The sequence below is a fragment of the Octodon degus genome, unplaced genomic scaffold (genome assembly GCF_000260255.1).
Source record: "Octodon degus isolate 3935 unplaced genomic scaffold, OctDeg1.0 scaffold00076, whole genome shotgun sequence".
Lineage (NCBI taxonomy): Eukaryota > Metazoa > Chordata > Mammalia > Rodentia > Octodontidae > Octodon > Octodon degus.
This window is the reverse complement of record NW_004524652.1, coordinates 8,092,579-8,104,258: the sequence shown is the minus strand read 5'-3', so window position 1 is coordinate 8,104,258 and position 11,680 is coordinate 8,092,579. Positions and strand designations below refer to the sequence as shown.

The following is an 11,680-nucleotide window of genomic DNA, read 5'->3' as shown; positions in this document are numbered from 1 at the left end:
AGACAGACAGACAGACAGACAGACAGAGAGACAGAGACAGACAGACAAAGAGAGAGACAGACAGACAGAGAGACAGAGACAGACAGAGAAAGAGAGAGACAGACAGAGACAGAGAGACAGAGAAAAAAGATGTGGCTTTCCTCAGCTAGCTTCTATGAGGACAGGCATACATGATATGGCCTTAAGTCCTACCAAAAAAACCACATGTGTGAGCTTAAAAATGGATGTTTTTGTTTGTTGGTTTTTTGTTATCAGGAATTGAACTCAGGACCTGGAGCTTGCCAAGAAGGCTGTGCCTCTGAGCTACATCCCCTGCCTCGGCTCTACGTTTTGGAGCGACTTGCTCTGCAGCAGTAGGCAGCTAATGCGCTAACCTATGCACTATAAGCAGCACTGTTCACGACAGCATAAGGTTGGGGATGTGCTTGTAGAGCGCTTGTCCACCATAGGGAAGGCCCTGAGTACCATGCATACGCACATGCACACACACACAGCACTTTAGGGCTCTGAAGCAGGAGGATTACAAGTTGGAGCACAGCCTGGGCAACTTAGTGACTAAGATCCAGTCTCAAAAGAAAAAATACAAATGGGGCGGGGGAGGTCGGTCACTCAGTGTGAAGGCTTTGGGCTTCACCCCAGAATTGAAACAGTAAAGGCAATTGCCAAACAGTATCAAAAGTGGGACATTTTCTTTTTTAAAAAAAATAAGTATAAGTATGTTTCTAATACAGGATCATAATGAGAGAAATAAAGAGTGTCACAGTCAAGGGAAGAATCACAAAACAACTTACCGCCCAGGTGGGATACAGAGGTGGTAGGAGAGACAGATGTTCATTCTCCGCCTATGCACTCTTCTGTACATACTGGGTGCATTGCAAGGGATGGTATTGCTTTTTGAAATTATCTTTTATTCTGTATTTTAGTGGATTAGCGCCTGTGTCTACTACATGAGTTTCCATCCCTTCTGCAGAGTTGGCACACAGAACTCACCTTCACGCCTTCTTCATCCCCTTTGCCTCCCACATTTCCCTCTCTCTTGATTCCTTCCTGTCTGAGGATGATCTGTCTCCCTACTTCCTGTTTTCTTTTTCACTCCAGCTTCTCATATTAGAGATACCTGTGATATTTAAGCTTGTGTGTCTGACTTATTTCACTTAACATTAGGGTCTCATGGTGCAGTCATTTTCCTACAAATGACTCTGGTTCATCTTTTCTATGGCAGAGTAGCTCTCCTTTGTGTGGAAGCACCGCATTTTCCCTACCCATTCACCTGTTGGTGCACGTATAGGCTGCCTTCAAGACTTCGCTGTCATGAATCGTGCTGCTATCAATACGGGCAGCATGAGTCACTGTTATATGCAATGTGATGTCTTTAACTCTTTAGGGAAGATACCTAGAGGCAGAATATCTGGGTCAAATGGACTTTCTTTTTTTGAGGCCTCTCCATACTGGTTATACTAGTTTACACTGCCATCAACAGGGCAGAGGTGGCCTAACACGTCCCCCAGCCTCCCCAAAGTTTGTTTTTCTTTGATTTCTTGATCATGTCAGTTCTTTCTGGGGAAGGATGGAATCTGTGGTGTTCTAATTCCCATTTTCCTACTGGCCAGCAATGTTGAACATTTCTTCGTGCATTTATTGTACTTCTGTAAAGTGCCTATTCATTTTGCTTGCCCATTTCTTTGACTGAGCCTTTTTACTTATTAAATTTTTAAAAATCTTTTTTATTTATTTATGCATTTGGTACAGGGTCTCGTTACACAGTGATCCTCTATCTCAGCCTCCCCAGCACTGGGATTACAAGCGTGCATCACCACGCCTGGGGGAGGGCCAGCATGGCATGCGGTGACCGGACCAGGCTCGCGCTTAGACTGCTGAGCTATCCCCCCTTCCTACTTACTACATTTTTGAGTTATTTATATATTCTAGGTAAGAGTCCTCTGAGGAATAACTGTCAAAACCTTTTCTCCATTCTGTATGTTGTATTTTCACTCTCTTAGGTGTTTTTTGTTTTGTTTTATATGCTGTGCAGAAGCTTTTTAATTTAATATGGGCCTTATGCAACTGAGATCCTGATTTTTTTCATTTAAAAAAGCAATACAAAAAATACAATTTGGGGGGCTGGTGAGATGGCTCAGTGGTCTAAAGCACCTACTTAGAACAAGCTTGGCAAAGCACGGGGACCACGGTTCAATCCCCCAGCACCACATGCCAGCCAGCACCGCCCCCTGGTGGGCTGAGCTGGCTACACACACACACAAATAAATAAAATTAAAAAAAAAATACAATTTGGCTTACAAAGTAATGCTAATTAATGTTTAGTGCTACAGCTAAACTAAAACATCAGCCACACTTTCACTGACAAATATGCCTTACACAGCTAAAGAAAAAACTTAATGATTATGAATAGTTAGTTTGTTCGAGGGTAGATGTCAAAAATGTTAAAATTAGCTAAGCACAGTGGAGTGCACCTGCAATCCCAGTTGCTCAGGAGGCTGAGGCAAGAGGATCACAAATTCAAGGCCAGCCCGGGAATTTAGTGAGCTGTTAAAATTCCTTCTGGCTGTCGTGTTTTAAGATTGAGATAGATACCACAAAAATGCAAAGCACTGTAAGATCATGTATTCTTCTCCTTTGATACAGTTTAGAAAGTCACCGGTGGAGTATTTTTAGAATTTTTTTGTTTTAGTTTTTTTTTTTCACAGAGTCATATTATGTAGTGATTCAGGCTTTCAACCTACTGCGTCGCCAGCCTGGCCTCACGAGCAGTGATCCTCCTGCCTCAGCCTCCCCAGTGCTGTCATTAGAAGCACGTGCCACCAAGCTCAGCTTAGAATTTTCTTGACTACTAAATCATTATTGCTACCATTAGACAGGTACTATCTACTATTATTTTTCAAGGTTTCCTCTCGAATTTGTAAGATGATTTTTCTAAGTCAAGTTTTAATTTTAAAAAGAAAAAGACTATAACTGAAAAGCTTTGGGTACTAAGTTTTCCCTCTGAGAGCCTTCCATATTCAGAAAATGAAAAATAACAGGGTATTCATTACCTTGGTTGAATCATTAGAGTATTGCAACACATATTCTTTTTAAAATCAATTTTCACAGGCTGACTTTCTTGGAAACACACATTATAAGTTTTCGTAATACCTTAAAAACAATACAGACATCAAAATAAAGTTATTAATTTTAAGTGAAAATGAACATATTTTAAAAGCGTTTACATTTCACAGCCAAATTAAAATAGTAAACACAGTAACATTTACTCTATGAAAGGGAGATGCAGTATGAAGCACTATTCTATTCCTCAGTGAAATGTGTTAGCGCCTCCTCGTGGACACCAGGCAACATGTCCCCCTGTGACCAATAGGCCGCACAGTACTAGAACTCCTTAGAAAGACAAGATTCCTCAAACCTTTTCAAGAACAGTGACTCTGCACTCCAGCGCGTCGCTAGGATTCTCTTTTAGAGCCTCTTAGCAGGGCTGATCTGTCTTTCTAGTTAGGCCTTTTGGCAGTTGCACCTTCCCATCTGTTCTATGAACGCTTTTCCCTTGGATAGCCCTGTTCCCTCCTCTTAGAATGTCCTAGGGACACCACTGCCCATAGAGCCTTTCTCCTCCCATTCCGCTCTCTGGCTCATTCACCCGAGTACCAGTCACTACCATTTTTAAAGGAATTTGGCCCAATGTAATTCAGTGCAGTTTTTCTTGTTCTCCTTGTTTAATAATAGTTTTCCTTAATAGGATGCAAATAGCATGAATTTTTTAAAGTCTTTCCCTCCCCCTTGGTCACTTCCTTTGGTTCCCCTGGTTAACTTTATCTACTTGTACACAAGGTGCTCATCACTGTAAAGAGATAAAGTGTTTTCACCAGAATTTATTTCTTCATGAAGAAAGTCTTACTATGAGCTAGGTTATGCCGCACACACCCATAATCCCAGACGCTCTGAAGGCTGAGACAGGAGGATCATAAATTTGAAACAGCTTGGAAAACTTACAAAGAACTCATCTCAAAATAAAGCGAAAGGGTCCAGGGGTGTAACTCAGTGGTACAGCACTTTCCTAGTGTGTGAGAGGCCCTGGATTCAGCTCTCAGTAATGCAAAAACAAAGATGAGAAAGGAAGGTGAGAAAGGAGAGAGGGAGGGCCAGCCAAATAGCTCAGTGGACGGAAGCACCTGCTCAGGCAGTCACAGTGGCTGGGTTTAATCCCCAGCCTGCCATGCCGGCCCCACCCCTGGGGCACACTGAGATGTCTATTGAGACTGGGAGTGGTGGCATGTGCCTGTAATCCCAACGCTTGGGAGGCTGAACACAGGTGGATCACTACAAGTATTGAGACCCTGTAGACCCTATACTAAGCGTGCACGCACACACACACACACACACACACAAACACACACAGCGGGGGTGGGGGGAGAAAAGGGAAAGAAAAGTCTTATTGTAAAAAATTAAATAAGGGCTGGGAAGATAGCTCAGTAGAATAAGCGCCTGCCTGGCGAGCACAGGGTCCTGAGTTCAATCCCAAGTATCACAAAAATACATGTATAAATAAAATAAAATAAAAAATCAAGTAAGTCAAAGCCAAGTGTGGTGATGCACACCTACAGTCCTAGCTACTCTGGAGAATCAATGAGACTAGGAGTTGGGGGCCACCCTGGGTAATATGGAAAAAGACTCCATCTCTCAGAAAAAAAAATTATCAGCTGAACTGAAAGGAAGACTTTGTGATGTAGATGACTGTAATTCTGACACACGCTCCTTACAGATCCCAGACTCACGGCACAGCAACAAGAGCCTGAGCCCTGCAGCCAGGGAGCATGCTGAAGACCTGGGCTTCGCACCATCTCTCCTGGCCACCGGGCACCTGCTGTGAGGAGGAATTCTGCTTGCCACTTCTGGGACTTCATTGCCAGGTGCACAGAACTCTCAGATTCTGAAGGGGTATATCTCAGGAACAAACATTATTATACAAATATTACATTCGTGCAGTTTGGAATTCCAGAGGCCGTCACCACCCTGCTGTACATTTAGGACAGTGCCATAGCCAGTACAACCAGTTCCTCACTCTGTGGGCTCTGAGGAGGTGGGCAAGGCTGACTCCCGGAATCACTGCAACTTTGAGGGAAATTCAGGCTGGCTGCCTGTGGTTTTTCAGCCATGTGATTTCTGAGAGAAAAGACAGGAATTTGAAGGAGCTTTAAAAATGTTTTACAATTCTGGGGCTGGTGAGATGGCTCAGTGGTCTAAAGCACCTACTTGGAACAAGCTTGGCAAAGCACAGGGACTGCAGTTCTATCCCCCAGCACTGCATGCCAGCCAGCCCCGCCCCCTGGTGGGCTGAGGTGGCCACACACACACACACAAATAAATAAATTAATTAATTAAAATAAAAAGTTTTACAATTCTTGTAAGTCATTAGTACATGTGATTTTTGACCAAAAAAAACCTCTTTACATGCATGAGATTTTTAGGCAGGGCATGGGGCACACATGCCTGTAATCAGGAGGCTCAGCAGGGGGATCACTGTGATTTTCAGGACAGCCTGGGCTACTCAGTGTATTCAAGGACAACCTCAACTGCAGAGCAAAACCCTGTCTAAAAAGACCCCCCCAAAAAATCAGGTTTTTTTTTTCTCTCTCTCTCTCTTAATCAAGTGCATCCCTCTGCAGGGCACCTGTCTCCTTGAGCTAGGACAGAACTTATCACTTATCAGCAGGTTTTCTGTATATAGCATTCTCCAGGGACAACCCACTGGTTCCTTCCCCCAACCCCCTCAGTGCTAGGGATTAAATACATGATCTTTGGACTGGGCTACAAACCCAGTCCTTTTTATTCTTTATTTTGAAAGAGACTTGCCAAGTTACCCAGGCTAGGCTTGAATTTGCATTCCTCCTGCCTCAGACTTTTGAGTAGCTGGAATTACAGGTGTGTGCCACCACGCCCAGTTACTGACTTATTCTTAGAAATTCTGAGGCCAGTGCAAAAGGAAATATGGAGATTTATAAAAACTATCAATATATGAATAAAATATTTCAGGTGACTCTTGCTCTTAATTATATAAATTACAGAACTAATTCTTTTTTCTATTAACAAATGTTAGACAATCTAAGAAATCATGGTTCTGGGTGCTGATTCTAGTTAGACCCAGAGGCTAGTTCTTGGTAGCTCATGTTTTGGCAATGGTTTTCTTTCTTTTTTTCTTCCTTAGATGGGAAGGGTAGAGGAAGGATAGGAAAAGAAATTCACTATATAGACCAGGCTGGCCTTGAACGCATGGCAATTCCTGCTTCAGCCTCTCAAGGGCTGGGATTACAGGCATGAGCCACCACACTTGGTTTAGCAAAGGATATCTACTAATGAAGATAACAAAATGTACTTTACTACCCTTAACGTCTTCCCAAATTCCAAACTTTTATTTCTAGGAGTTGATTGGCTATCTCTGCTCAGGTGAACTTTTTGCAACTAAACTTGAATAATATTACTCCACCAGATTATTTATGTAAAGTCATAGGCATGAGCTAGGAGTCGTGGTACATGCCTGTAATCCCAGCACTTGGGAGGCTTAGGTAGGAGGATTATTGTGAGTGAGATCAGCCTGGGCTACACAGTGAGCTCAAGGCCAGCCTAAACTGCATAAGGAGACCCCGTCTCAAAAAGACAAAAAAGTCACAGGCATAATCTGCTGTAACACACACAGTTTTGGAAAGCATAACTACTGAGCACAGTTGCAATAGTAGCCTCTATGCCCGACCTCCTCTTCCTTTTTGAGCCATCCTTTCCCCAGTGTGAAGCAGCTTAGGAGGTTCCAGTGGACCTGACTGCTTCCAGCTTCAGGCCTGAGCCTCTCTGGCATAAACCAATTGGTGTTTGGTTACCACTCCCTCTTACCACTCCCCACTGCTGCAGAATGTGGCCCAGATACAGTGACAGAACAAGGTAGAGAACAGAATTCGCCCTGGCATCAGGCTCAATTCATATGAGTCCTATCAGAGGGATGCCAAGCACTTTTGTTCAACAGATACCTGGTAGAAAGAGGAAGTATATAGCCTCACTGCTGCTGGAAATCACTTCTAAGTTTGTAAGTGAAGCTGCCATCAGGATAAAACACATGGAGAAAAGTGGAGCTGAGAATGTTCTTAAAAATAAGAAGCAGACTAGTTGAATCATGCCTAACTTCAAACTTCATGTTTATATGATCCAATATTCCTCTTTATTGTTGAAGCCAGTTTGACACTCTCTCTCTCTCTCTCTCTCTCTCTCTCTCTCTGTTTTAATCTTTTATTTGTTACAGGGTCTCAATAGCAGCCTGGACTCATAGTGATCCTCCTGTCTCCCCTCCCCAGCACTGGGATTACAGGCATGCACTTCCATGCCCAGTTTTGGTGACCAGCTCGGTTTGGGGCCAGAACAGCATGTGGTACCAGTGATTGAACCTGGATCTCTGTGTTTGGCAGGCAAGTGCTTAGACTGCCAATCTATCTCCCCAGCGTACTTTTCTACTTCTAAAAAGTGTCTTTTATTCTACTGCTTGTAACCTAAAGAACCCAAATTCATGGGGCTAGTGAGATGGCTCAGTGGTCTAAAGCACCTACTTAGAACAAGCTTAGCAAAGCACAGGGACGGCGGTTTGATCCCCCAGCACCACATGCCAGCCAGCCCCGCCCCTAGGTGGGCTGAATTGGCCACACACACACAAATAAATAAACTTTAAAAAAAAAAGAACCCAAATTCATGTGGCCATCCTACAAAACCTATTACAAATTAACCAGTCATAAATATGTACTTGACATTAATCAAGCCATTGAAGAAATAATTCAGACACTAAACACTTGGTTACTAAAAATCCAGGTGGAAACGAGGGAAGAACAAAACTATAGCATTAGCAGGGACTAGTGAGTGTTCCCTGTGTGTCAGCCACTGCACCCACGCAACCTGAAGGCTTTCTCTGCTTATCATCATGGTCTTTGCATGGTTCTGCTATTATATGAACTAACACAGAAGGAATGGGAAAAATAATGCTAAATCGTTGGTTATTTGTCAAAAAAATGTAAGGATTGGGCTGGGGAGGTGGCTCAGTAGAATAAGTGCTTCCCTGGCAAGCACGAGGACCTGAGTTCAATCCCCAGTTCTACAAAAAAAAAAAAAGTAAGGATTACAATGTACACAGCCATAAAAATATATTATTGAGATAAATGTAAGATAAAATTAAGAAATAGAAGATAAATTATAAGTTAACCTTCCAGAAGGCCATTTAATTACAAGAAAGATTTGGATCAATATCACAAGTATTAAAGATTGAATCTAGGATCTTTGCATTAACTACATCCAAAGCCCTTTTTTATTTCTTGACACAGAGTCTTGCTAGATGCCTAAGCTGGGTTCAAACTGGTGATTTTCCTACCTCAGCCTCCCAGAGTGCTGGGATTACAGACAGGTATCATCATACCTGGCTAAAGATTTTAGAAAGCATAAAATTCTACCTGCTAACTTCAAAGAAAATAGCTGCAATTGTAGTACATATAACGATGCCCATACTTACAGAATGTGCTGGGAATCTTCTAAATACGGGAATAACTCATGAATCCTTAGAAAATCCCTAGGAGACTGACACAAACACTATGCTTGTTTCCATATTGGGAAAGGGCAGCACAGACATAAAGTGCCTAGCATCTCACTAGGGAAGGGAGAACTGGCTTTCATCCTAAACTCGGAGGCCTCCAGAGCCTATGTTCTGAATCACACTGTGTATGTTTAAGAATGGAAAAGTGGGCCATGGAAACAGCTCGGCAGTCTAAGCACCTGCCTCGGCAAGTGCAAAGACCCAGGTTCAATCCTGGGTACCACATGCTGTTGCTGGCCCTGCCCTGGGTGCCTCGAGCCAGTCACCAAGACTGGGTCTGGTAGCACACACTTGTAATCCCAGCCCTAAGGAGGCTGAAACAGGAGAATCACTAGAGTCCAAGCTATGTAGTGAAATCCTGTACAAAATACATATTAAAAAAAAATAAAAATTAAAAACAAAACAAAACAGAAAAGGCCCATGAGCACAATCCTTTAGCATCTAGCTTGCAATGCTGGGAGTCAAAAAATCTGTCTGACAGCTTGGAGTAGCAGAGAGAATGAATGTAGTCTTGGATACCCTCTCCTCTAAGCCTGGTTTCAACCCAGGCTGTATCTTGCCAGTTCTGTGACTGGGAGCCATCACCATGCTTCTGTTAGTCCCAGATTTGATAGCATCTGCCTTCTAGACTATTTTCAACACCAGCAGGTACTTTTCTTTTCTGTTCTTACCTATGGACATTTGTGGTGAGGCCAACACATACAAAGTATTCTTATGAAAAATATTTCAAGCAACATGTTCATTTTAGAATAGCCAATTTAGCTGAGTGTGGTGGTACACACCTGCAATTCCAGTAATCAGGAGGCTGAGGCAGAAAGGTCACTGAGAACTGGGCTACAAAATGAGTTCAAAGCCAGCCTGAACTGCATAGTGAAACCCTGTCTCAAAAAGACTAAGTAAGTAAACAATATAATCCTTCTACAAAGACAGGTAAGATAATACAACTGCCTTACAAAAAAACTACATAAATCTGAAACAGTAATGTTATGCAAAGTATTGATAGGGAAAATTTAGAAAAACCCAATATTTCAAGCCATTTGAATTACACCTACCATGTCTGCAGAAGAACCGAATAACTACTTTGCACGTGTCAGAGCTGGTGAATATTTTGCACATTTCTACATTCCTTTCAAAAGAATTCAGACCTCTAAAGATGGGTAGAATTGACTGCAACACAATTATATTATACATATTAAGAACACACTTGACAAAGTTTGATTCACTTTTTAAAAAACTAACAAATTACAAGTATTCATCAGTGAATGTACCTGTCCTGCATGCCATTCCAATTGTGAAGTATGAAATATGTTATATTTTTAGTTTTAGGTTTTGTTTTTGGTGCTGAGGACCAAACCCAGGGCTCCTAGCTTGCTAGGCAAGCATTCTACCACTGAGCTAAATTCCCAATTCTACAATACATTATATCTTACTTATGTAACAAGTATTTCTACCAATGCCACTTATATTTACCTTCATTCCCAATTTGCAATTTAAACAAAATGATCTGCCACTGTCATTCATTTTCTTCGAGGTTGACCATTGATAATGTTCAAAAAACACGGACGAGAACAGCACATATCCATATGCCGATGAAGAAGAATTTACAGCTCTTAGAACAAGCTTGAAAAATAAGATAGTTATTTAGGCCAGAGCCAACTTCATTTAAGTGATAGTTTAATATTTTAAATTCCAGTATGTTTAATGTCATAGTTAAATATGTTCGAATAAGACTATGGGATGCTAACCATGGATTACATTATACAATGTACATTAAATCTGAATATAGCTATACATGTATATGGGTACGTATATACATTGCATACATATATGTTTTAAACCTAAAATTTTACATTTTGAAATTGTAAGTGCCTATAAGGGTCTTTAATGCATGAAGTGCCACAAAGAAGCTACTGCAAGTTGACAAGTTGACTTTCTCACACCCCTGTAATGGAGAAAAACCATTACTAAGATCAAACCAATTAAATTCTATTTGGGAACATAAGCCTTAAATTGTCAAGTTGTTTTTTTTGTTTGTTTGTTTGTTTGTTTGTTTGTTTGTTTTTTGATGTACTTGGTACAGGGTCTCATTACGCAGCTCAGACTCGTAGTGATCCTGTTTTCAGGCCCCTCCCCAACACTGGGATTATAGGGTGTGTGTCACCAAACCCAGTCTCAGGGGCCAACTCAGTGCACCAGGGGCTGGCCTGGCATGTGGTGCCAGGGATTGAACCCTGGTCCCTGCACTTCCTAAGCAGGTGTTTAGTCTGCTGAGCTATCTCACTGGTGCTCTCAAGTCTTTTGAATTTTAAGAAAGTTAGAAAATTCATAATTGAATTTTAAGAAAAGTAGAAAATTCATATTTTTATGTGGACTCTCTCAAGGTGTTTCTTCTTTTTCTTTTTTGTTTCCTTTTTTTAAAAAGGGGGAAACATGAAATTTAAAGAAAAAAACACCAGACACTGTCAGCAAAAATGACAGAACAAACCAACTCCTAAAAAGGTTCAGCACCTTGGCGAATATGTGTAGTGAAAGCTAAAAGAAAAACAAAATGCTACTTAACTTAAAATGTTATAAATAGTGCTGAGGACCAAAGGTTATAAGGTTTTTGCAAATCAACTCATTTCATTGATGAATAAATCCCCTGGCTAGCCCCTGGTATCAATGTGTGTGCAGCCTTGTCCCCTGAACGTCAAATTCTCCATTTCAACCAACTCTTAGCAGAGGGCAACTAGCACAACACCGTGTCAAACAGCACTGGGATATCTCGTCTCATTGATTTGTGTATCTCCTCATATGTCTCTTCATCAGTTTCTACAGTGGTCTCGGTTTCTTCCACATCTCCAAATATCATGTTTAAATGCTGACCACAACTGTGTCACCTGCCTCGAAGCTCTTGGTCAGTCCTTGTTTTCACAGATTTCTCAGCCAGGCCGAGTCTGAGAAGATTGGGCGGTTCCCCTATGGTGATGGTGGTTTGCTGCTGCTCCACACTGTCTGCCATCTTCAAACCCTCTTTCCTTTTTTCTTTTCTTCCTTGTTGTCGTCGTCTTCTTCTTC

The 11,680-nt window shown here is 41.8% G+C and overlaps 1 protein-coding gene across 2 annotated transcripts in view; it reads right to left on the bottom strand.

The window, feature by feature from the left end:
- Positions 1-11,680, bottom strand: part of Rad9b (RAD9 checkpoint clamp component B) — a 38,907-nt gene that overhangs the window by 22,213 nt on the left and 5,014 nt on the right. For both annotated transcript variants that reach the window (XM_004635912.2, XM_023720471.1), the window contains exons 3-5: positions 10,094-10,243; positions 9,676-9,790; positions 3,051-3,150 (exon numbers count right to left, since the gene is read on the bottom strand). In XM_004635912.2, coding sequence (XP_004635969.1) covers positions 3,051-3,150; positions 9,676-9,790; positions 10,094-10,243 — 365 coding nt within the window. The remainder of the gene's footprint in view (positions 1-3,050; positions 3,151-9,675; positions 9,791-10,093; positions 10,244-11,680) is intronic.